Source organism: Bos grunniens, chromosome 4 (genome assembly GCF_055505025.1).
Source record: "Bos grunniens cultivar Pamir isolate PY7600 chromosome 4, Bosgru_T2T1.0, whole genome shotgun sequence".
NCBI classification, from domain to species: Eukaryota; Metazoa; Chordata; class Mammalia; order Artiodactyla; family Bovidae; genus Bos; species Bos grunniens.
In genome coordinates this window covers 88,841,344-88,867,910 of record NC_141168.1, presented here as the reverse complement: position 1 = coordinate 88,867,910, position 26,567 = coordinate 88,841,344, and the positions used below count along the sequence as shown (strand labels likewise).

General features: G+C 42.9%; 2 protein-coding genes across 11 annotated transcripts in view; one reads left to right on the top strand and one right to left on the bottom strand.

Moving 5' to 3' along the window:
• The window catches only part of TOMM7 (translocase of outer mitochondrial membrane 7), a 315,507-nt gene that overhangs the window by 236,176 nt on the left and 52,764 nt on the right, over window positions 1-26,567 (bottom strand). The gene's annotated exons all lie outside the window — the stretch shown is intronic.
• IL6 (interleukin 6) lies at window positions 3,719-10,358 on the top strand. Of its 2 annotated transcripts, none has more exons than XM_086397401.1 (5): window positions 3,719-5,310; window positions 6,526-6,716; window positions 7,818-7,931; window positions 8,662-8,808; window positions 10,080-10,358. In XM_086397401.1, exons 1-5 carry the CDS (start codon window positions 5,031-5,033, stop codon window positions 10,233-10,235), a joined length of 888 nt encoding a protein of 295 aa, XP_086253527.1. In that variant the 5' UTR covers window positions 3,719-5,030; the 3' UTR covers window positions 10,236-10,358. The 2 variants fall into 2 exon arrangements, with proteins under 2 accessions (XP_086253527.1, XP_086253528.1); XM_086397402.1 differs by lacking the exon at window positions 3,719-5,310 and adding an exon at window positions 6,121-6,358.

Genomic DNA, 26,567 nt, shown 5'->3' with positions numbered 1-26,567 from the left:
CTTGGTGTAAACCAAGACATCAGACTTTAGGACTTTGAAGAGCTATTTCTTAATTTAGAGTCTCTTACTCTATTAAGAGTAGACTCTGGGTTATTAAGCATAACTAATGAAGATTCACAGAATGCTGGGGCAAGAAGGGAATTTAGAGAAATCTCTCTAATGGAGCCCTGAGATCACAGAGTACTTTGCCCCCAATCCTCCAGTTGGCCAAAGTATTTTTCTGGTAGCAAAAAGCCCCAAGCTCCTTCTGAATCTTGAAATCTAAGACAGGCCATGAAGGCCAGGGAGTTTTTACACGCCTGACGAACAGCATGGCCACACATATCAGATGGGAAAAGCCCAGAAACTGAATCTCTTCTGACACCTAACCTGCCTTAATGGAGTCTGGGGCCTCAGTGAACAAACTGAACACAGAGGAAGGAATATGTATTACAGCCTCTGTGTTGATTGTCCCAGGACAAGAGAATCTGAGGTAGTTAGCAGCAATTGCTTCAGTACTAAGGCTCCAAACACACCTCTGGGGATGCTATCTCTCCTTGTAAAAGTTCATCACCTCCCAGAAAAGGTATCACCAAAGACAATTCCAAATGCCAGGGAAGAAGACACCATTTCCATGCATCCTGATCACTTGCCAAGCAAACAGGCATAGTAGGGCAGGCCTTTCCTCCTGTCATCACTCTTGCCCACAGGAAAGCAGCACATGAGAAACACAGCCTCCAGAGTGAAAGTTCCAGGCCCATCATTCCACGGAGCCCTCGAGAAACTCAGACCACTGTGGAGGCCCCACAGCACAGGAGAAGCCGCAGGCCTGGCAGACCAAAGGGCCAGCAGACCACCAGCCCTGCTGCCTGGGTGCCCAGGCCTTGAAGGCCACAGTGAGGACAGCACCACCTGGAGCTGTGGCAATAGGTCTGTAAGTCAAGGATTGTGCACTACGTATCTCACACCCAGAACTCAATAGCTTGAAGAAATTACCCATGGCTCTTTGACCTGCTTACCTGGTTACCTTACCTGCTTACCTTACTACCTGCTTACCTACTTACCTTATTACTTCTTTGACCTGCTTACCTGGTTACCTTACCTGCTTACCTTATTACCTGCTTACCTACTTACCTTATTACTTCTTTGACCTGCTTACCTGGTTACCTTACCTGCTTACCTTATTACCTGCTTACCTTATTACTTCTGTGATATTTTTGATCAATCCAGGTGGATCTTGCTTCGAGGAATAATAAAGAAATTACCTATGGCTCTTTGACCTGCTTACCTGGTTACCTTACCTGCTTACCTTATTACTTCTGTGATATTTTTGATCAATCCAGGTGGATCTTGCTTCGAGGAATAATAAAGAAATTACCTATGGCTCTTTGACCTGCTTACCTGGTTACCTTACCTGCTTAACTTATTACCTGCTTACCTTATTACTTCAGTGATATTTTTGATCACTCAAGGTGGATCTTGCTTTGAGAAGTAATAAACCCCAATGGCTCAGTTACAGAGCATTCAACATGTCCAAAGAATATCATGGAAATTATTCCATCAAGAAGATTAGAGAGACTTTCCCTACTTTCATGGATTCAGCTTGCTAAGAAGAACACATATTAAGGTATAATTTAAAGAGACAAAGAGAGTCTCTTTTTTGCAAATAAGTAGCCAAAAGGGCAGGGAAGAGAGGTAAAATACATCATAGCAGAATCCCCTAGTCTTAACCATCACATGTGATGCTTTCAAATGGGTTACTAGTACCTTAATTTTGAGGGAAAAGAGTAGAAGGAACCAGCCAATGGTGTTACATGCTTAGTTTCTATGACACTGAACTCAAGAGAACTGAGACCTTTGGAGAAACCAAAGATGGTTCAAATAATTCATGAGAATAAATTAACTCAGTGCTCCTTGTTGATGAGCTGATTTCCTAATAGTAAAGCAGAACCAGCAGCCACAGACAAAGAAGGTCAACCCTACAGATGGAAAAGAGATAAAACACTGAAACTCAGCCCAGGGGAACCTCCCCAGCCCTGGGGTTCAGAGCAGTGGGCTCCTTCAGAAGCATCAAGTAAGATCTCCTCACCAATGCAGCTTCCTGGGCCCGCTCTTCCAGGCTCAGAGACCAGAGGGACGTGGGGAGAGGGCTCGTCCTCAAAGTGGGGGAGTCTACGTGGTTGCCCCAGGAGAAGCCACTTCCCTCCTAAAATGCCTGGGATTTCCCACTTCAGCAGGGGACGATAACTCAGCACATACCAAAACAATGAGGGCCCAGAACAGATACCCCGCCTCCTTCTGCACAGTTGTGGATCAGAAACCTGGCACTGCAGCCGTGTCTCTAACACAGGGAGAGGCTAGATACAACCCTGCACATCTCTGCCCTCCAAAAGCTGAGGCCAGACCAAGAAGTCGCTAGGAGCTACAGCAGGACGTCAGAGCTGAGGTCGTGAGGTCCAGGACAGAAGCTGGGCTGGCCTGAGAACTGCCCAGAGCTTTGGTATCCAGGCCTGGCCCCCCATCCAAAAGCAGCCAGCCCTTTCCAAGTAGACGCACTGCATGTCCCTAATATTCTCACTCCCAGTAATAGCACCACTTTTCTCAAAGCAAAGACATTTCCCAGAGCCTTACAGGCCTGGCTGGTCTGCTCAGTAGGACTCAGCCCCGGAAGGAGCTGCTAAATAACCCACTGTTGCGGTTTACAGACTCTGAGGACTTAGTGACAAGTGAAACTGCGTTCTGACAGCAACTGCCAGTTCTCAAGCAGCCGGTGACTTCTCTTTTTTCTTGGGATACTCCCTCCTGCTAAATCACAGAACCAACCCAACCCTACCCACTAGAATAAAGACACAGGAGCACAACTCCACATTTTAACCTGTGAGATGTGGACGCCACCTCTTCTCCTGGGAGCTTAATACTGAATGGCAGTTACCTTTCCCCCTTCACTTTGAATGCATTGATGGACTCTCTGAACTGGATTCCACCAACATGTAGGAGGGCAGTCATGGGCAGTAATCCTAAGGGGCACAGAAAGGACCAGCCAGCCTAGACAAGGGTAGAGGAAGCAAAGTTCCTTGGTGTTTTCCTTCTTCCCCCCATCTGTCAGGCCTCTCTTGGTCTCAGCTGGTGATCACTTCAAATCAGTGATGCTGCAATCCAGCAGTTGCGGCTATTATTAGTTAATAAATGCTGACAGCATGGCCTTTCCTAATCATTTGTACATATTAAAATATGAGGGATGAGCTCTCCAAAGGGAATATCCACTGACATCCAAAGCACAGAAGCTATCATGGTGGAGTTACGGATGTTGCATTAATGCTTTGGAGCAAAGAACCCTTTTCTCCAACAAGCAAACGGCAACCCAAGGCCAGGATGTTAATAAAGACCCTAGATGCTACCAGTGTGTAAGGTGGTGCCCAACAGCGTCCTCTCAGCCTCCCCATACACTTGCATTCCCACCCACACACAATTCACCCTTCCAGGGCTGCCAGAAGCACAAGGTCTGAGATTAAGTCAGACTCCTTCACAGTCGAGGGTCACTTTCGAGATTTTGAATAATAATGATGATCATGGGTGGGGAAGGCTAAAACCTTCAGTCATAAAAACACTTAGCAGAAAGCCTGGAAAACAGTGTAACAACAAGACACAAGCTAGGCTCATTACCTAAATTGAGAGACCAGGTTTGGGGAACTTAATGTTCACCATTAAGAGAGAGAGAGAGAAAGGAAATCACTTTTTTTTTTTCTTTTCTTCATCTTCTACTTAACTTTCAAAAAACATGCATTTGATTTCTTCAGAGGAGAAAAGACTGGGAGACTAGCTGACCACTGGCACAGGAGTCTGGCTCATTCATAAGCAAGGCTCCATATGGACTGTCTGACACAGTTGGCTGGAGGACTTCTCCAAACCAGAGACCCTGAGCCAAGGAATGTTACAAAGAGCAAGTATTAATTGCAGAATTACCATGCTCCAGGGATTTTTCACACAATCTTCTCTTTCAGTCTTTACCACAGCGAACTGCTATTATCCCAGTTTTATAGATGAGCAATCAAGGGGCACAGATCCTTGGCATTTCTTAGCCAGGGTCAGACAGCAAGTGGCAGAGCTGGGCTTTAAAGCCAAGCTGTGTGAACTCAAGAGCCGGTGCCTCTACCATGTACCTGACCATAGGAAATCGCCTCAGCATCATCTAGACAATGGGAAATTATAGTGTGTATATACTTGTGTACAAGTGTGTGGGTGTACACAATATATGAACCAACAATGTAAACACAGAGACGAGTACGTAGGTCACCAAGAACACCTCACCAGATTAGAGTAACAGAGGATTTAGTTGAAAACACCACAGGTCGGGCACTATCTCTGGGAAGAGGAGCTGGGAAGGAAGGAGACCAACTTCTTCTCCCATGCTGCCCTAATGCTCTGTCCCAACATTTTATCATGCACATGTACTTCCTGTTTTTAAAACTCTTGATTGAAAAAAAAATCTGTATGCTGTCGATTCACTGTATGAAATTTTCTGAGTCATATTTTATAAAAAATGGAAATATGAGACGAAGCAGTCCCACACTACAGAGGCCCAGCACGTGCATTGCAGGGGAGCCAGGAGTGGTGGTTTCGTTCAGTACAGGAGGCTTGGTTGGGGGCATCTGAGTAGCTCAAGACCCAAGAGCACTAAAAGCGAAACCATTCAGCTATCCTCTGCCATTTTCATTTTCAAACTCCAAACCAAGCTACCACCACTACAGGATCTGCCTCTCAATTTAGAAAGTCAGTGAAAGAATGAATGACCTCGCGTTCCCCAATAGGCAGGTCCCAACATGTTGTTCACAAAACAAAACTTAAGTAAATCGATTTGTGTTTTAAATACCCTAGCTGAGGTCCCTGTTTTAGCAATCCTGACAAGATCCTCTTTGCAAAGTAAAGAAGTTGATTGTGATGTTAACACTGTGTTTTGTAAACAAAACATACAAAAAAAGAGGGCTTTTTTTCCCTTGGTGTCATACAAGGGTCCTACTTGCAGTCTGGAACCAATCTTCTGAGCTGTCTGGATGTCTGGGAGACTGGGGGGAACGGCCTGGTATACAGATCTTCTGCATGAAACCAAGGACCCTCTTGCAAAAGATATTGTAAGAACCGAGGAAGCCTCTACTAGCTCAACCCAACATGGAAGCCTGAGGCATTGGAGGGGAAGTGTGATTCCAAACCCAGAGTCCTGTTCTATCAGTAGATTTCTTCTCAGTTGCCTCTGGATTCAAATCAAGTCATACAGCTATGAACACAAGCTCCAGAAAATGCCACAAGATCCTCCTCTGACATACTACCAAAGAGGTGAGTGGTATTCTCCCTACTTCTACCCTGAACCCAGTGGGTGTCAGTAAATTGAGGACACCAGCACACCCAGACCCAGGGTCCTCCCAGTGGGAGCAGGATCACCCTATAGCCAGTGGTAGGGATAGCGCCAGCATCACAAGACAACCTCCTTGGACAGAGATCAGGGTCTTCACGGGGAACATCCCCAAAAGGCCACTAGGGAATGAGCAGGGCTGTGACGGATCTGGCCCAAGTGAGCAGGCGCAGGTGAGGAGGAAGCTGGCAGATGCCTCGTGGCGGCATTTATGTGTGAACCCCCACTGCACCTGGAGACTCCTAGAGAACGTCCACAAGATGTGGGGGGAGTCAGGAGGTTCTGCAACAGCTGGCCACAGTGAGAGCCAGGAAATAACAGTACTGCTGAGGGCTCACAGTATCCTTTTTGAGGGAGTGGAGGGGTGGAGAGGCTCATAGGATATTATTTGTAATCCCAGGCCAGCAGGCTGTGGAGTGGTCTGAGGAAACTGAGGTCAGAGCATCTTAGGTTTTTTACAAATACAAATAAACTGGAATACTAAAGCCTAACCAGTGGTAATTAAAGTATTTTTAAAATCAGTCAGCCTTAGCTTCTCCCCACCCGCTACCCCTCTAAAACTCTGTGCATGATTTCAGCTTTACTTTTTCTCAAGACATGCTAATGTGCTGAGTCACTAAAAAAAAAAAGTAAAGAAAGAGTGATCCAGCTTCTGAGGACTAGCTTTAGTAATGATCTAAGCTTCTACGCGGCACTTTTTGCCCTGGTTTGATTCCTGTGATGCTAAAGGACGTCACATTGAGCAATCTTAATAAGGTTTCCAATCAGCCCCACCCGCTCTGGCCCCACCCCCACCCTCCAACAAAGATTTATCAAATGTGGGATTTTCCCATGAGTCTCAATATTAGAGTCTCAACCCCCAATAAATATGAGACCGGGGATGTCTGAGACTCAGTCTGCCCTCGGGCCCACCAGGAACGAAAGAGAGCTCCATCTGCCCTCCAGGAACAGCTATGAATTCCCGCTTCACAAGTAAGTGAAGGAAATCCTTAGCCCAGGAACGGCCTGGCAGCCGTGCGGCGAAGGAGGGGGGTGTGTGTCCGCTGCTGTGAGGGCTGGCGGGCGGCCAGCAGCCAGAAGCACAGCTCCCCCAGCGGCGCAGTCTGCTCACTGGCTGCTCTCCCTCTGCTCTGTCACAGGCGCCTTCACTCCATTCGCTGTCTCCCTGGGGCTGCTCCTGGTGATGACTTCTGCTTTCCCTACCCCGGGTCCCCTGGGAGAAGATTTCAAAAATGACACCACCCCAGGCAGACTACTTCTGACCACTCCAGAGAAAACCGAAGCTCTCATTAAGCGCATGGTCGACAAAATCTCTGCAATGAGAAAGGAGGTGGGTAGGCTCGCTCCAGGGTGATGAGCACCCATGTGGGCATCTATTTCCTTGCTCTTGGATGTGAATGGGGGCTTCTGCATTGGGAGGTCTTTGCTGGGTTTGGAGGCAGTTCAGACTTGAAGCCAAAGGGGCAGACTATGTCCTGTAATTTCTCCTCTGCTCCTGGTCTCAGATGGTTCCTTTTCATCCTGAAAAATATACAGTGATGCTGGGATCCCTGCCCCCTGGCCCATTCTCAGCTCCATTCTTGGCATGAGCTGTGGATCACACTGCCTCTCAGGATTTCCTTTTCCATAACCAAAAACTAAGGTCTGTCAATTTTTTTGTGTGATTTGGACTTTAGGAGGATTAAAAAGCACCACCTGAAATGACTGTTCAGCTTCTCAGGACAGTCACAGTACTTTTAGGTTATGCCAGCCCAGAGGTTAGGGATTCCCCAAAGTCATTCTGGCACGTAAGACGCATACCTGATAGTCCACCAAAGTGGCAAAATCATCCATAGGCTACAGCAGCTCCCAAGCTTTAAATGTAAGGTAGTTTGGCTCTGCTTTGGTAGAAAGAAAATAATACAGGAGAGGCAACTGGGAGTCCCAAATCTAACTCTGATTCTGCTGGACAAGCTTTGTGATCTTGGGCAAATTCTTCAGCACCTCTGGGCTCCATCTGTAAAATCATGGAATTGGACTAGATGATCTGAAAGATCCTTCCAGCTGGGACATATAATTCTGGCTCAACTTATAGTCATCCAATTATTATCAAAATTCCTATCATTTATTATGTTACCTACTATGTGCTGACACTTTATAAAATATTGTTTTGTCCTCACAATAAACTTAATGGGCAGGTTTTTCATTATCCCCAACTTGCAGATATAGGGACACTGAGACTGGGAATACATAACAACCATGAAGTCACGGGTGAGGCTAGAACTGAACCCATGTGCCCATCTTCTGTAGAGCTCACTTGCCTGGGTGCTAATGGACTGTGACTTCACTTTTCTTAGAGAACTTCCTGGCCATGATAGATCATGCATCAGCCCTCTAGTGGTGTGAGTTTTAGGGGCATTTATAAGATAACGGTTCTGATATTCTTTCCCAGATATGTGAGAAGAATGACGAGTGTGAAAACAGCAAGGAGACACTGGCAGAAAATAAGCTGAATCTTCCAAAAATGGAGGAAAAGGACGGATGCTTCCAATCTGGGTTCAATCAGGTACAAATGCATTACGTTCACTTTTCAGTACTCCCTAGTCAAAAGTTCTCCCTCTTGCATGAAGCATCTGTATATATAAAGACCAGGCAGGCAATGAAGAAGGGGATTAATATAAAGAATACCATGTAGATTTCATGAGGAGGCCAACTTAAATGATATTAAAGGCAACTTATTTTTTAACAACTTCGTCAAATATAGCCCCTCTGGGCTGGGATTTTTACCACTGTCAAGTGTTAGGAAACCCCAGAGGTTTAGCTAGTTCATCATGGGTAAGGTGGTCCAGGAACCTTTCTCCTCTTTGGCTGCCCTTAGCAGGATCTAGGCCTGCCCTCCCTGCCGAGATCATTCTCTACACCCTTCTCCTTCAGACAGTGCAGTAACCTCCACTGACTTCTGCTTATTTCATAAAAGGAGGTTTCACCCTGACATTGACAAGGGCAGGAGTGCAGCCAGAGGGAAGAGCATTATGGGGTGTAACAGAGGATGGCCCCTTGCCATAATCTAGCATCTACTGGGCTTTGGGAAACATTTAAGTGGTGCCTCTCGTTGTGCAGGTATTTTAAATGGGGCAGCTAATGCTGTCCAATGTCTCAAAACATGATGCTTAAGAAGTACTTGAAGTTCCCTGGAGGGGAACAGGCAGAAGTTGTTGAATTATAGCAATTTAAATTTCTAAAATCAATTATGCCTTGCTGGCAATAACCAGTTTTCCCACTGTCTTTTCTCTTAGGCGATTTGCTTGATCAGAACCACTGCTGGTCTTCTGGAGTATCAGATATACCTGGACTACCTCCAGAACGAGTATGAGGGAAATCAGGAAAATGTCAGGGATTTGAGGAAAAATATCAGAACACTGATCCAGATCCTGAAGCAAAAGGTGAGTGTCCCCTCGCCTGACTCAAAGAAGGCGGCCTAGACAACTCGGCAGTGCAAAGCCAATTCAAAAGAGATGGCTGTGTGTAAAGGAAAAGATCTGACAAATATTTCCTCAAGTTAAAGCTTTTTCTTTTTCCTGTCTTCTGCAAATGACATCAATAACTATATTTAAAACTCAGTTAAGGGGGAGAGTTTTCACATTAACTTCTAAAAGTTTAAGAAATAAGGGAAAAAAGTATCTGTAGAGGCAGAAGGAAGCATATCCAACCTCAAGTAACAATCCATAATAACAAAGAACAGAGAGCACAAAAACTATTTAAGATTGCCAAATGACATTCTTGTTATTATGGTAGTTTCAACTACTTTCCCATACTCTTTTGCCAAGGAGTTAATGCAGAGAAAAGGCTAAAGGCTGGAAGAGCATGTACCAAGGGCTTTTTGGTCACTACCAGCTAGCCATTCAAATGCCACATGGTATAAGCTTGATGGCACAGTTTGCAGATGAACCAAAGCACAAAGAGAAGGAGAAGCAGGCACATTGGTGCTAATCCTGCCTCCCTTTCCTAGCTGAGTCCCTTGTACCAGGGCTTCTCCCCGTTGAAGGTGCAGACACCTTCACCTAGAGGATCTTGTTACAGTGCAGAGTCTGACTCAACAGGTCTGGGGTGAGACCTGAGACTCACATTTCTAACAAGCGCCTGGCAATGCTGAGGTTGCAGTGCTCCAGGATCACAGGTGGAGGTGCGAGGCCTTCCACCATGACTTAGCTCCAAGTCAGTGGGTCTATGGAAAAATCTTCCCCAATTCTGTTTACGCCGCCAGAGCAGCTGACTCTTAATAGATGTCAGATGGATGGGTGAGAGCAAAGCCAAAGAAAAGTATTAGAGTTAGAGGCCCCCGAAGAACCCATTAAAATGCCTTTAACTAAAAGTTCTTCATACATCTACTGAATTCTAACTTTGTGCCAGGCACTGTTTAGGATGACATAAGACAAGTAAGATACGATGGCTACTTATGAGATGCTTATGGTCCAACAGAGACAGAGCAGCAAAAAGTATCAGAGCTCAGTTGCTGTGAGAGGGTCTCATGCTGGGTGGGCTCAGAGCAGAGGACCTCCCCCCATCTGGGCGAGTCAAGGCCAGTGGCCCACATCTGCTCCTTCGCTCCAAATTTGTTTGAATATCTTCCCACAGGCCACAGCGCCTCTCCACTGCAAAAGACTTCTTCAATATTTAAACAATTCCTTTTGTTTTGTGTTCCCTTCATGTAAAGATCGCAGATCTAATAACCACTCCAGCCACAAACACTGACCTGCTGGAGAAGATGCAGTCTTCAAACGAGTGGGTAAAGAACGCAAAGATTATCCTCATCCTGAGAAACCTTGAGAATTTCCTGCAGTTCAGCCTGAGAGCTATTCGGATGAAGTAGCTGGGGCTCCCATGATTGTGGTAGTTCCTGGGCATTCCCTCCTCTGGTCAGAAACCTGTCCACTGGGCACACAACTTATGTTGTTCTCTATGAAGAACTAAAAGTATGAGCGTTAGGACACTATTTTATCTTTAATTTATTGATATTTAAATATGTGATTTTGAGTTAATTTATATACATGATAAGTATTTATATTTTTATGAAGTGCCACTTGAAATATTTTATGTATTTGGTTTGAAAAAGTAACGTAAAAATGGCTATGCGGCTTGAATGTCCTTATTGTTTTGGAGACAAATCATTTCTTGAAATGTGTAGGCTTACCTCAAAAAATTTGCTAACTTATGCATATTTTTAAAGGCATATTTATATTGTATTTATATAATGTTTAGGCTGTTTTTATAACAATAAACTTCTTTTTTAAAGAAAAAAAAGCAACTAAACCTCTGTGTGTGTCCCATGAAGCTTAGTATAAACAAGTTTCTGTCACTACCACCACCACTAAAACAAAAAGCTGCAGTCACCTGGAGGAAGATATAATTGAGCACCTATTGCATGCCAGGCACCAAGCACAATGAATTGCATGCATCATATTTAATCCTTGCATTTGCACACTTTTCTCTGGAGGTGGGAGAATAAGTAATTCCCTTAGTTACCCAGCTGAAAAGTAAACCACAGGCCCAGTCTTCCTGCCTCTGGCTCCCTACTCTTAACCTTTAGGTCCTCCGCCTCACAGGGAACTGACAGATGAGGTAGAAAATCCCAAAAAAATACAGGGAATACATTTTAAAGATGCAATCACACATCTTTAAGATGGTATAACCACTTACAGAAGACATAGCAATATGCAAGCTTCTGAATAATAACTAGAAATTTTTATTCCTGGGTTCCTCAAACTGCACAGATCTGTCCATCACAGCAATGACCATACTGTATCACATCTTAAAATGGGTGGATTTTTCTTTCCAGTCAGCATATGGGTTCCACAAGAAGGAAGACTCTATTTATTCATCTTTGCATCCTGAGCCCACAGCCCAGAACATGAACATTCAATTCAGTTCAGTCACTCAGTCGTGTCTGACTATTTGTGACCGCATGGACTGCAGCACGCCAGGCCTCCCTGTCCATCACCAACTCCCGGTGTTTACTCAGACTCATGTCCACTGAGTCAGTGATGCCATCCAACCATCTCATCCTCTGTCATCCCTTTCTCCCACCTTCAATCTTTCCCTGCATCAGGGTCTTTTCCAATGAGTCAGCTCTTCGCATCAGGTGGCCAAAATATTGGAGTTTCAGTTTCAGCATCAGTCTTTCCAATGAATATTCAGGACTGTTATCCTTTAGTATGGACTGGTTGGATTTCCTTGCAGTCCAAGGGATTCTCAAGAGTCTTCTCCAACACCACAGTTCCAAAGCAACAATTCTTCAACACTCAGCTTTCTTTATAGTCCAACTCTCACATCCATGCATGACTACTGGAAAAACCACAGCCTTGACTAGATGGAACTTTGTTGGCAAAGCAATGTCTCTGTTTTTTAATATGCAGCCTAGGTTAGTCATAGTTTCTCTTCCAAGGAGCAAGCATCTTTTAATTTCATGGCTGTAATCACCATCTACAGTGATTTTGAAGCCCCAAAAAAGTCTCTCATTGTTTCCCCATCTATTTGCCATGAAGTGATGGGACCAGATGCCATGATCTTAGTTTGTTGAGCTTTAAGTCAACTTTTTCACTCTCCTCTTTCACTTTCATCAAGAAGCTCTTTAGTTCTTTGCTTTCTGCCATAAGGGTGGTGTCATCTGCATATCTGAGGTTATTGATATTTCTTCCAGCAATCTTAATTCCAACTTGTGCTTCTTCCAGCCCAGCATTTCTCATGATGTATTCTGCATATAAGTTAAATAAACAGGGTGACAATATACAGCATTGATGTACTCCTTTCCCGATGTGGAACCAGTCTGCTGTTCCATGTCCAGTTCTAACTTTTGCTTCTTGACCTGCATACAGATTTCTTAAGAGGCAGGTAAGGTGGTCTGGTATTCCCATCTCTTTAAGAATTTTCCAGTTTGTTGTGATCCACACAGTCAAAGCAGGCCCCAGTTAACATTTACTGAATGAAGAAACCACACATAGATAATCAAACCTGCTGCTGCTGCTAAGTCGCTTCAGTCATGTCCGACTCTGTGCGACCCCATAGACGGCAGCCCACCAGGCCCTGCTGTCCCTGGGATTCTCCAGGCAAGAATACTGGAGTGGGTTGCCATTTCCTCCTCCAATGCATGAAAGTGAAAAGTGAAAGTGAAGCCGCTCAGTCGTGTCCGACTCTTAGCGACCCCATGGACTGCAGCCTACCAGGCTCCTCCGTCCATGGGATTTTCCAGGCAAGAGTACTGGAGTGGGGTGCCATTGCCTTCTCCCAGATAATCAAACCTAAGATACTTCAATTCTTAGGGATATATGCTGTTGGTCAATGAGTGGGGAAGTTACTAGTGCTGTGTGCTTATGAGTCTTTATCTTAAGGGAAAAAACAGTAAGACTTAGGAAGAAACATTCTAAGACCTTCTAGAGGAGACAGTGGCTAGTCAGTGCATGTATATCTGCCTCCATTTTCTTTCCCACCAGCGATATTCTCCATCCGCCTTCTCCTCTTACCCCAGCCGAGAGTGGTGGTAAGAGAGACAATCTGGGGAAGTGCACATGGTCCCTACATCTCATATCAATATTATGTTGGGAATTTGGCATAGATTTCCCCTTTTAAGTCCCAGCCATATAAAGTCTGTCTTCTTAGTAAAGCTTTTCCCACCCTAACCACCACAGATGTCTTCCTCTGGGGGAGGAGTTCTGCTCAGCAAGGGAAAGTCCACAGGAGTCAAGAACCGAGAGGAGTTAAGCAAAAGAAGAGCCACATACTCTGCTTTCTAGAAACCATGCATCACAAGCAGGTTTCTGAAAATCAGAACTAAATTCAAAGAGCAAGAGAAAAAGCCGTTAACAAACACCTCCACTCTTCAAAAAAGAGTGTGTGAGCATCATATATGTTAGGTGATGCTGGGGATGCAAAGGTGAACAAGTAAACATGTTTGTTCATGTGGTTTACACTATGGCAGGAAGGCAGACATGGAACAAAGGATGTAAATGTGAGGAGGTTTACAAAAGAGAAATGCGAGGCATACCAAGAACCCTATTACGCACCCCAGTAGTGGAGGCATCTAACTATGTCTGGGGAGGGCAGTAATGGAGACCTAATTGAGGAAGAGGGGTTCGGGCTGAGATGTGGAAGATAATATAGGAGTTAGCCAGGCCAAGATGGGTGGGAAGAGCATTCCAGCCTGAGGGAACAGCATGTGCAGTGGTTTGAATCCACAAAGTGCACACTATGGTTGAGACCATGAAAAATACATGACGTCCAGGGCATAAAGAATGAGAAAAAGGATAGCTGAGAGTGGATGGAGAGGAAGGCTGAGACCAGACTGAGAGCATCAGAAGCCATATTAATATAAAAATATAATTTACAAAAGCCATAAAAATTGGGAATTTATCCCATATGTGATGAGAAGGCATTGACGGTATTTAAGGAGTAGAATGACATCTGTGATTTACATTTTAATGTGCTCACTCAAGTTGCAGTGTGGGAAATGGATGGGAAAGAAGCAGGAAGAGATTGCTGGAGGAATATATCAGAGGCCTTCATTGTAGTCCAGGCAGGACATGGATTAGGATGGTGAGAATGACTGAAAGGAGAGAAGGCAATGGCAGTCATCAGCAAAAGATACGTAGTGGCTAGTTCAGTAGGATGTGGTGATTGTTGACCAAGATTCAGGAATTCTAGAGGACACTGAGGCTTTGGGAGAGGGAAGAAGTAGTTGAGTGGAAAACCCAGAGAATTTTGAATTTGAGGGTTTTTATTTATTCAAATATTCTCTGAGCTTCTGCAATGGGCCAGATTCTCTGCTGGGCCCAGGACATATAATGATAAATAAAACAGACTAGGTCTCCACTCTCAGGAGACCTAGTCTAGGGAAAACAATCTAAAGAAATAACTACTGTGCTATGTATGTATGCTACTGTTACAAGTAGGTAGCCCACCCACCCCAAAAGAGGCATTGAAGTCCTAATCCTTGTACCTGTGAATGTGACCTTACTCAGAAATAAGATCTTTGCAGAGGTAACGAAGACAAGAGGAAGTCATGAGACACATAAAGACACCCAGGGGAGACATCCATGTGAAGAGAGAGGCAGACAGTGGAGAGATACATCTACAAACCAAGCGCTAAGGATTGTTGACAACCACCAGAAGAGGCAAGGAAGGATCCTCCTCTAGAGCCTGTAGAGAGAGGACAGCCCTGTTCACACCTTGACAGCAGACATCCATCTTCCAAAACTGTGAGAGAATAAATCTGTGTTGTGTTAAGCCACAGTTGGTGGTAATTTGTTACAGAAGCTCTAGGAAACTAATACAGTTATTATGACAACACAAAGTAGGAGAATCTAATCTAAAATAGAGTTCAGAAAAAACTCACCAGAATAAATGACATTTAAACTTATACCAGCAAATTTGGAAAACTCAGCACTAGCCACAGGACTGGAAAAGGTCAGTTTTCATTCCAATCTCAAAGAAAGGCAATGCCAAAAATCGCTCAAACTACCGCACAATTGCACTCATCTCACACGCTAGTAAAGTAATGCTCAAAATTCTCTAGGCCAGGCTTCAGCAATACGTGAACTGTGAACTTCCAGATGTTCAAGCTGGTTTTAGAAAAGGCAGAGGAACCAGAGATCAAATTGGCAACATCCGCTGGATCATGGAAAAAGGAAGAGAGTTCCAGAAAAACATCTATTTCTGCTTGATTGACTATGCCAAAGCCTTTGCCTGTGTGGATCACAATAAACTGCGGAAAATTCCTGAAGAGATGGGAATACCAGATCACCTGACCTGCCTCTTGAGAAACCTGTATGCAGGTCAGGAAGCAACAGTTAGAACTGGACATGGAACAACAGACTGGTTCCAAATAGGAAAAGGAGTATGTCAAGGCTGTATATTGTCACCCTGCTTATTTAACTTTTATGCAGAGTACATCATGAGAAATGCTGGGCTGGAAGAAGCACCAGCTGGAATCAAGATTGCCGGGAGAAGTATCAAGAACCTCAGATATGCAGATGACACCACCCTTATGGCAGAAAGTGAAGAGGAACTAAAAAGCCTCTTGATGAAAGTGAAAGAGGAGAGTGAAAAAGTTGGCTTAAAGCTCAAATTCAGAAAACGAAGATCATGGCATCTGGTCCCATCACTTCATGGGAAATAGATGGGGAAACAGTGAAAACAGTGTCAGATTTTATTTTGGGGGGCTCCAAAATCACTGCAGATGGTGACTGCAGCCATGAAATTAAAAGACGCTTACTCCTTGGAAGGAAAGTTATGACCAACCTAGATAGCATATTCAAAAGCAGAGACATTACTTTGCCAACAAAGGTCCATCTAGTCAAGGCTATGGTTTTTCCAGTAGACATGTATGGATGTGAGAGTTGGACTGTCAAGAAAGCTGAGCACTGAAGAATTGATGCTTTTGAACTGTGGTGTTGGAGAAGACTCTTGAGAGTCCCTTGGACTGCAAGGAGATCCAACCAGTCCTTCCTGAAGGAGATCAGTCCTAGGTGTTCTTTGGAAGGAATGATGCTAAAGCTGAAACTCCAGTACTTTGGCCACCTCATGCAAAGAGTTGACTCATTGGAAAAGACTCTGATGCTGGGAGGGATTGGGGGCAGGAGGAGAAGGGGACGACAGAGGATGAGATGGCTGGATGGCATCACTGACTCAATGGACATGGGTTTGGGTGGACTCCGGGAGTTGGTGATGGACAGGGAGGCCTGGCATGCTGCAATTCATGGGGTCACAAAGAGTCAGACACAACTGAGCGACTGAACTGAACTGAACTGAAACTTATACTAAAAGAATGTATAGAGATGGAGAGGGACAAGGAAATCTGGCATGCTGTAGTCCATGGGGTTGCAAAGAGTCAGACATGACTTGGCACTGAACAACAACAACAAAAGAATGTACAGGATTCAGCCAGTTGCAGAGGTAGGAAAGGTGTTTCTAGCAGTGAGCACAGCATGTGCAAAGGCTCAGAGGCTGGACAGAACATGTGGAGGAACTGAAATAACTGAAGCACAAAGAAGAAAGTAGTACAAATAGACCTGAAGGAATAGGTTCAAGTTATGAAAAATCATGAAGGTGGATTAACTAAAAATGTTGATATAACAGAAAGATAAAGAGCAATTTTCTTAAAATTTTTATTTCGAGGTTTTTTGTTTGCTTTCTCTATTTTTTTTTTTTTAATGTTGCGGGACTTTTCATCATCTGGTGGCATGGGTTGAGGAGATTTGGATCTAAACCTCTATAATAGGTAGTATAGAGAATATCTGTAAGAGATCTACTTTTCTGTAGTGGGTTCCAGCAACAGGGCAGACCGTACTAGAGAGGTGAAAGGCAAGAACAAGAGAAGATGAGAAGGAGCACGTCAGGGTGTGTCTTAAAAAGAACTTCAGACATTGTGATGTCAGGTATCAAATTTTCATTTATCTTCTCCCTTACTCATAAATCTTCCATGACTTTTATTCACTGACATAAAGCAAACATATGGCAGCCTTGTGCAAGCCCAGCTCTAAAGAATGAAGGGAGGCTCCTGTGCACCTTTGAGGGTAAAATGGATAATGGAAGGTTGAAAACACAGGGAGATCAGGGAAATGATCAAAGAGAAACCAAAGAGTTCATAGCAAGAGTGACAGGCAGCAATCAGGACATGTAACACCCCACCAAGAAAATCAAGAATAAAAAATAATAATTTTTTTTAAAATCAAAAAGACTCAGGAAAATCTGGGAGAAGTTTGAATTCCCTGTAGTTGGGTTGGGATGGAGATACTGACTATAATATTTGTATGCTAAAGGGAAGGATGATCTCCAAAGGGTAGGGACTTGAGGACATGTAGGTTATTCTATGAAAATGACCCCAAAATCTGCAAGAGAGAAAGCTGGTAGGAAAGTAACAGTCCAGAATCCACTTCTGGTAAAATTCTGTTTCTGGTGGCTTAAGAATAGAAAGGAAAAGATAAATGAACCCATATAAATAGACTAATAATAAGACTGAGAATAGACTGGGAATTTCCTGGTGGTCCAGTGGTTAGGACTTGGCACTTTCACTGTAGGGGCCTGTATTCAATCCCTGGGTGGGGAAATAAGATCCCACAGGCTGCATAGCATGGCCAAAAAAACAGAGAAACAAAAAAGACTAAGAATAGACTAATAATAATGATGATAATAATCTGTTATTGAGCACTTACTGTGCACCAAGCACAGTTCAATGTATGTGTTATTTCAGATGCACATGTAGTAACCAAAGGAGCAGAGAGTCTAAGCAATGCGTGCAAAATCACAAAGTGTACTTAATTCCGTAAGACACGGCTAGCTGTCCTTTCAAATCCACTCTTGTGTTTGATTAGCCATGTGGCTACCTATCTAGAGGCTACATTTCCCATTGTCCTTTGCAAGTAGGTGTGGCTGTGCTGAAAAAAAGAACAGAGCAGGCTCAAGAAAAGTCTTTGGAAAAGCCTGCTTACAAGTATGACCCTTGGCTGGCATCTGAGACCTTAACTAGTAAACAGTTCCTCACGCTGATACAAAACTTTCCCTAAAGGATTAGAGTACCTAACCTGTACAGTCTATACAGTTTATACAAACCACCTGCTTTTCTTTTAAGAATGTAAAATCTCAATATGTGCTAAGCAGAGAGGATCCCACTAAAAACTTGGGGAGCTGAGTTTCTAAAGAATTTCCCTGGTAGACACATACTGTCACAACTCACTGTGGGAAGAATTAAGCACATTCCATGTGACTCCACTGGGACAGGACTATTGGAAGCTCATGTTTAATTTCTCCAAAATCTGCCTCAGGTCTTTGCCCTTTGCTGAGTTTGCTTTGTATCCTTTGGCTATAATAAATCACAGCTATATGAGTCCTGTGACTCATGTACACTAAGTCCTGGGAGCCCACCTAGTAAATATCACCAAACCTCAGGGTAATGTTGGGAACCCTCGACACAGTGGCTGAGTTCTCACCAATGAAACGTGAGTAAATTGAGGTTGTAATTTTACCTTCACTTGCCTAAAAAGATATTACTTGCCTTCCATTGTCTTTCACCTTTTTGTGGATTAGGAAAAAAAATGCTATGGTGAATCAGCTTTAATCACACAGAACAAAGCAATATCCACAGCTGCAATGTCCAATAGGGTACACAGTAGTCACTTGCACGCATTTAATTTTAAACCTAAATTCATTAGGATTAAAAAAAATTAAAACGTAAGGCCCCCAATTTCATTCATGCTAGTGGCCATCGTATTGGGCAGTGCAGATACAACACATTTCCATCACTGAAGAAATTTCTACTGGACAGTCTGGCCCTAGAAGTTAGTGGAGCAGAGATGAATGGAACTTTGATTGCTAAATGACCTCATGGAGATGAACAGACTCACTACACTGGACCATCAACAGTCAGTGGATCATTACATGATAAATCTACTTCTATCTTATTCAACTATATTTGGGGATATGTTCATTACAGAAGTTTGCCCTATATTCTAACATAACTCCCAATTTATTCTTAATCAAGGATTTTTTAAAAATACAGAAAGCAAGCAATCATGTAGAACAGGAGCAAACTCAGAATGTCTAACAAGCACAGCTACTCTTGATGCCCAGGTCTTTAATCAGAGAACATGTGAGTTGGTAACTTTGTCCATATGGGGTAGGGTCTCTCAGGATCGCAAAAGCTCAATTCTCATTCTACCATTGTGCCGGGGTCCAGCCCGGGCAGATCCAGGGAATTCGAAGCGGGGACGGCGTCGGCGAGGATCAGGAAACAACTGCTTAATTAAACATTAATTAAGGATATAAAGAGTAATAGAAGAAGGATAGCTCAGTAGGAAAATTCAGTGAAGAAAAGAGGCTGAAATAAGGATAGCTCAGTGAGGAAATTCAGTGGAGAAAAGAGGCTGAATAATTCAGCCAGAAGGTGAGAGAAAGAACAACATGGGGAGACCAAGTTTCGGTGAACAAGGCCCGCACTTTATTTTCCAAAGTAGTTTTTATACCTTAAGTTATGCATAGAGGATAATGGGGGAAGGGGTAGAGTCATGCAGTAAGCCAGGCTTTCTTCCTGCAAACTTATCATACGCAAAAGTTTAGGTGATTTACATCATCTTCTGGCCCGGAGGCCTGTTAACATTTTAAGAAACTTATTTTTCTCTAAAGGTGATTATTCTAAAGTCAGGCGCCAGCCTCCAAAAAGCACTGGATAGAGTTGCATTCCTATAGGGCAAAGGTGAGGTGGGTTCAATCAAGAAAAGAATTAACTCAAGGGTCCCAGGTTACAAACATTAAAGCTACTACTTACACCAATTATATTAATCAATACACTGCCAGGGACATAGCAGGTAAGGGATATGGAGACTTTGCAGCAAACATTGGCCCAACAAGTGAAAAACCCTTCACCAATACAATTTCTAATCAATCTTTTAACTGCTCAAAGGACTCTGTATTTAGACGGTTTAGAACATCTCATGCCTCTCACAGTTGGGAGGCTCTGAGCAATCACATGTGGCCGGAAAAACCTATTCAGGCAGGCTAGAGGACTTCCAAAGGAGTTTGTAGGTTGAAACACTGTCACACCCAGGAATTATTAACTGGAGCTGTAAGTTAACTCTTTTTTTTCAGAGAGAGGTAGTGGGGGACAGCCTCCCATAAAGTCAGAGGTGTGGGTGAGAGCACAAAGCAGAAAGTAGGCAGACTCTGGTTTTGGGGGTAGATGCTCAAGAATTTCCAGGGGGACTCCTGAGGCTCGATCCCACCTTTGCCTATGCCGAGCCTCCTTCCTCATGACCTTTGCCATGGGCGGAGTTCCTCACGCTGGCTCCCAGCAGTGTTAGAATTCCAGCTGAGCTATTCCAGATCCTGAAAGATGATGCTGTGGAAAGTGCTGCACTCAATATGCAATATGCACTCAATATGCAATATGCTGGCTCCCGGCACCATTGCTCTTTTGTATCGCCATTCAGGAAGAATTTCCACAAACAATCTATGTACTTCTTTTTAATGTAAGCATTACTATAAATTTCCCCCTCAGTACTGCTTTAGCTTGTCCCACAAAGTTTCAGATGCTGCATTTTCATTTTCATTCAGTTCAATGTATTTGTCAATTTCTCTTGAGACTTCTTTGACCCATGGATTATTTAGAAGTATGTTGTTTGGTTTCCCAGAGTTGGAGACATATCCATTATCTTTCTGGTATCTATTTCTAGTGTGATACTATTGTGGTCAGAGAACATATGATTTCAGTTCTTTAAAATTTGTTGAGATTTGTTTTATGACCAAGAAATGGTCTGTTTTGGTATATGTTCCATGAGTTCTTGGGAAGAATATGTTTTCTGTTGTTGTCAGGTAAAGTGTTTTATATGTCAATTAGATCCTTTTGGTCCAAATCAACAAATATGACTGGGGTTTTCTAAATCCTTGATGATTTTTCTCTCTAGTTGATCTGTTGGTTGCTGAGAGAGGGGTGTTTAAGTTGCCAACCTGAATCATAATTTTTTTTTTCTTTTCAGTTCCACTAGTTTTTGCTTCTTATACTTTGCAATTCTGTAACATGGTGAACACACACTTGGGATTACATGATTTCTTGGAGGCTTGGCCGTTTTATTTATTTTTGACCCTTTATTTATTTATGTCCCTGTCTGTCTGTGGTGATTTTCTTTGCTCTAAGTCTACTTTGCACATGTGCATGCATGCTAAGTCGCTTCAGTTGTGTCCAACTCTTTGCAACCCTATGGACTGTAGCTCACCAGGCTCCTATGTCTATGGGATTCTCCAGGCAAGAATACTGGAATGGGTTGCCATGCCCTCCTCCAGGGGATCTTTCCAACCCAGGAACCAAACCTGCGTCTCCTACATTGCAAGTGGATTCTTTACCCACTGAGCCACCTGGGAAGCCACCTTCCTGGGGAGAACAAGAGCCACTTTCTTTTATTAGGTGAGAGTGGAAGTCCAGGTTCCCAATGTGGTCCACTGACACCACAAGGGCTGGGGTGATGGGAGTAGGGAAGGCAACTCATTACTGCCTAGCAGAGATGGAAGTCCCAGATCCCCATTTAGTTCTCTCTGACCCCACTCCACTAGGGGGTTTGGGGTGCCTCATTTCCATGAGGGTGGAAGTCTAGCTTCCTTACTTGGTCTTAGCTAGAGAAGGAGGAGTAGGATGTTATTTTTCTCCATGACATTTGATTGGCATCTAGTGTTTATTATCTACAAGTTTTCTGCCTTACAAGACAGTCCCTTCCCTAGTCCTTTGTCTAGAAAGACCAAGTTTTTCTTGGGACCTTTTTTTTTTTAATCTTCACTCACTGGCATTTTCTGAGTTGCTGTCTTATCCAGTGTTGAGTATGACACATACAAGGCAAAAAGAAAATCCAGGGAACTCACCACTGTGTCATCCCTCACATCCTCAGGTCTTAACTGGTCAGCTTCTTCTCTCTGCAGAGTCTTCTTATGTTTGTTTTATACAAAATATCCAGGGTCTTAATTGCATTCAGTAGAAGGAATAGGGGAAAGTACCTCTATTCCATCTTCCTGGAAGTAGAATATGTGTACTAATATCACGTACTCCCAGTTTTAAACCCCAAGTCAAACTTGCAAGGTCACATCTCCATCATGCAGAGTCCATGTGAGTGAACCATCTCTCACTGCCACCAGCTTTCCATTTCCCCACAGGGACACATAGAAATAATATTAATAAAGAAAAAATAGAATATCAAACTAAGACTCTAGAATCCACAATAGATATTAATCATATATTCCAGGTCCCAATGTAATTGTTGTGGATAACACTTTCATATATTAAACTTGCATTCTTTTCATTTCTAATTACTTTTTGCCCCATGACCCTGCCCCCACTCAACGGAACATTAAGTCATCTGTTACCTCCGAAGAGGGATGCATCTAGAAAAGCAGACCATTTTTTCATCTGTAATAGCCTGATCTTTTGAGTATATGGCAAAAAGTGTATATTACCAAATAGACTAGAGAGAATGCATGATTATATAAAATCTAGTTTTTCCTACCCTAGAGGAAATACAAATTCTCTTAGCTGTGAAAGATAAGCAGTCATAAGACGGGAAAACTTGTAAGAATTACTTGTTAACAAATATCTCTGAGAAAAGCATCCAAACGTTATAGGCATGTCCAAAAGTTACAAGTAAGAATAACCCGGAGAAGCCTTAGGAAAGGACAGGGCAGACAAAAGAGCAATAATGTTTCTGATGAATGGAGACCTGATTTATATCCAATACCTTGGGAATAGACGGCAACCACTTCAGGGCAGTTAGCTGACGGCCCTCTCAAGCCCACCCTTAGGAAGTCTTAGCATTCCTGGACTGACTCTCAATCATGAATGTGTAGACAGTAGGGAAAAACTAGAGTCTGAACTGACTGAAGAAACCCTGATTTGGCTGAGGTTAAATATCTATGAAATGAGGGCTTGACATAAAACTTATGTTCAATTTTTTAAAAAATAAATAGACACGGTTTACATACTTCTGTTGAGAGCCTAAGTTTCATGCCACTACACAAGTAATGAAACACAAAGAAATGTTGGCAAATGACCAGAGATAATCAAACAAGAGAGCCTGGTTTTCCAGTACAATTGGTAGACTAAATAATTTTGACAATTAAGCTAACTAAAGTTTTGCTTAACATATCCACAAACTTTAAATGTTTAAATCAAGTACTATTCCAGTACAATAATAATTAACAGGCCACTGAAGACTAAGAGCTATAATAGGTAGTTCTGTATGTGGCAGATTAATTCAGGTTTTAGAAATTGCCACTCTGTGAAAAACAGCCACAAAGAAAAGTGAAAATTGAGTTTCCGGTAAGAATAAAATATTCTGTTTAGAAAGCAGAAGTAGTTGTTAAGCGCCCAAGACACAATTCATTTTTGTCCTTAAAGCATTTGTTCAGTTTAATTAGACTGGACCATTGAAGATAAAGTGGTCACAGGAATCTTTACATTTCTTGGAAATGCAACAGGACTAGAAATGGAACTACATGCACCTCTACATGCGAAAAGCCACACAGTGGTTTCCTTCCCCTTCTTTCACCAGCTAGGCTTCCCTGATGGCTCAGATGGTAAAGGATCTGCCTGCAATGCAGGAAACATGGGTTTGATCCCTGGATTGGGAAAATCCACTGGAGAAGGGAATGGCAAACCACTCCAGGATTCTTGCCTGGAGAATTCCATCGAGAGAGGAGGACAGCAGGCTACAGTCCATGGGGTTGCAGACAGTCGGACACTACTGAGCAACTAACACACTATCTTTCACTAGCCAGCATGAAAGGTGTCAGAAATTTGCTTTTTCTTATGTTCCTAGACAATTCTAAGATTCAAAAGATAGAAAACAAGAGAGTGTTCTAAACAGACCCTGAATCAGGCCCAGTTCAATCAGATTGATAGTCACAGCACCTGCTGTTTCCAGAATGCCTCTCTCTGCCTCTAATTCACCCCAGCCTCACAGCCTCTCTTTCCACAGAAGTCTCTGGGACTAAAGCAAACTTCTCAACCTGTAAAATTCCAGCTAACTTTGAGTTTACCTTCCTCAAAGACCTCTGTGCCTGGGGGACTTCTCGGTAAAGACAGTGGAGTAATATTAATATATCCTACTCCACTGCCCTCGTTCAAAGTTTCCCAAAAACCTTTTCCTGAAAATGGAAATCTGAGCAGGGGAAAAAGCAATGATAACATCAGTGAAACAAGGAAACAAACATGGCTGCAGTCCACAAGTACACTGCCCCAAATCCAGGGAGTCTGGATGGAGATGTGGGAGGAATGCACGGTACACACCTACTTCCCCTAAAGAACTGTCAGTGTGTGGAGGAGAGGTCTATGCAAAGATCTTTAAGTTTGACAAACAAGTCCTGGAGGCAGAAATGCCCACAGAACTGAAATGGTCAGTCTTTTCAGATATAACACATTTTTTTTTTTTAATTTTTAATGTTTTTATTATTTTTTCTTTTGGCCACACCCTGTGGCATGCACAATCTTAGTTCCCCCAAACAGGGATGGAACCTACACCCCTTGCAGTAGAAGCACAAAGTCTTAAGCACTGAACCACCAGGGAAGTGCCCATATGTTTTTTTAATGAGAACTAATTCAAACACGGTTTGAACTAAGGGGATGATATTTTAATTCAGAAAGTGTGTAAGTTCATAAACAACTTTTCTCAGTCATTTTGAAGCTACCAGATTTCTTACAATTAAAGAGAAAGCTTTAACAGTATATAAAATCCTAGGAAAAAATAATCTCTCTTAGAAGCAAATGCTCTTTAGGACCAATATACCTCAGTGTTAAGGCTGAATGATTCTGGATGTAAATACACATGGAGATTTAATTGTGCTACTGTCTTTTTTATCATTCAGTTTTGCATTGTACTGATTACAAAAGTACAACGTTTTGAATAGTGTTCTAACTCTTTTTTCCCCTTATTTTCAGAGCATGACTTTTGCAGAACACAAGGTTTTTCAGAAATGTATAAACAGTGTGACAGCAGAAATGTCTTTAAGTCTATTGATAGGCCCAATTCCACTCCACTGAACAGCAGAGGAGAAAGGGCTAAGGGAGAAACCATGTAGATTGTTGAGCATAGGCATCCCAGACAAGGGAACTAGGGGTTGAGGACCTCCAAATAAGGCAACGTGGATGAGAAGCTGTATTGTAGGTCCCTCATCCTCACCCATGTTCCAGAATACTGGGAAGCAGGCAGAATGCTGAAAGAGTCTTCTCTGGGGAATTTGATAAGAGTAAAGATGTGAAAATACTAATATCAAGAACTCTCCAACAAATGTGATCCACCCATTCATTATTTTGTGAAACTCAAGAATGAAAAGCCCTACAGACACATGCTTAGAGCTTCCAATTAGCTTTTTTGTTAACTCTGATATGAGCAAACAACAAAGTCAGATATCTAAGGAAACTTCTGCTGACCTTACATAGCCAGCCACATATTACTCAAACAAAGATGGGTTTCTAGATCACAAGGACCTACTGTATAGCACAGTGAACTTGACTCAATATTCTGTAATAACCTATAGCAGAAAAGAATCTGAAAAAGATATAACTGAATCACTTTGCTGTATACCTGAAACCTGTATACCTTTACAGTTGATTGTAAATCAACTGTAGCCCAATATAAAATAAAAATTGTTTTAAGGAAAAATGGAAAGAAAAAAATAGGTTTCTTTGGAATCAGCAAAGAATTGCAATGTGGGGTTTGCAATTGTGGTGAGTCATGTGCAAGTTCCTGCAAGGCAAAGGAAGGAAAACACTTTTATAGAGGTGAAAAGGTGGTTGAGAGGACTACGGTAAACAAAGAGTCTATGGCTTTTCATTGGCTGAATCCTTTTTAGGAAAGGAGACTTTCTTCTTCCTGCTGGACTCCACTACCATTGCAGGGCATGAGAGCTCCCTCTTCTGGTCTCCTAACTCTATTTGATTGAGTTTTCTGTTAATTAGTTTTTTTAACCTCTAATATAGAAGAGGGGCTTCCCTGGTGGCTCAGATGGTAAAGAATCTGCCTGCAATGCAGAAGACTTGGGTTCAATCCCTGAGTTGGGAAGATCTCCTAGAAAAGGAAATGGCAACCCATTCCAGTACTCTTTCCCTGAGAATTCCATGGACAGAGGAGCCTGGCAGGTTCCATGGGGTTGCAAAGAGTTGGACTCAACTGAGCAACTTTCATTTTAATCACTTCAATACAGAAGACAGAGACCTCGCCCCACCACCACAAAAAAAGAAAAAGCAATTTTCAGGAAATAGTAACTTTGCAGTGAAGAAATCTTCAAAAATATCAACAATATCCTCAGAGAGATAAAAGAGGACATTACATCGACGGAACAAGAATGTAAAGCTATCAAAAAGGAGAACAGTCTAAGAACAACAGGAACTAAAACACGAGGGGGTACAACATTCAAGACAACATAAATGAACAAAAAGACAAATGAATTACAGAAAGAGAGGATGGAGAAGATGAAGAGATGGAAATTAACAAAATAATTCAAGAAAATTTCCCAGGATTAAAAGATACACATTCGTTACAGAGTCTAAGGTCACTCTGCTCGCCATATGACAGGCCAATGAATACAAGAGAGGAGGGGTTGAGGCATAGGAAGAGACTATTCAGGGAGCCAGCTGATCGAGGAGATAGCAGGCTAAGGCCTCAAAACAACCATCTTATGGGGT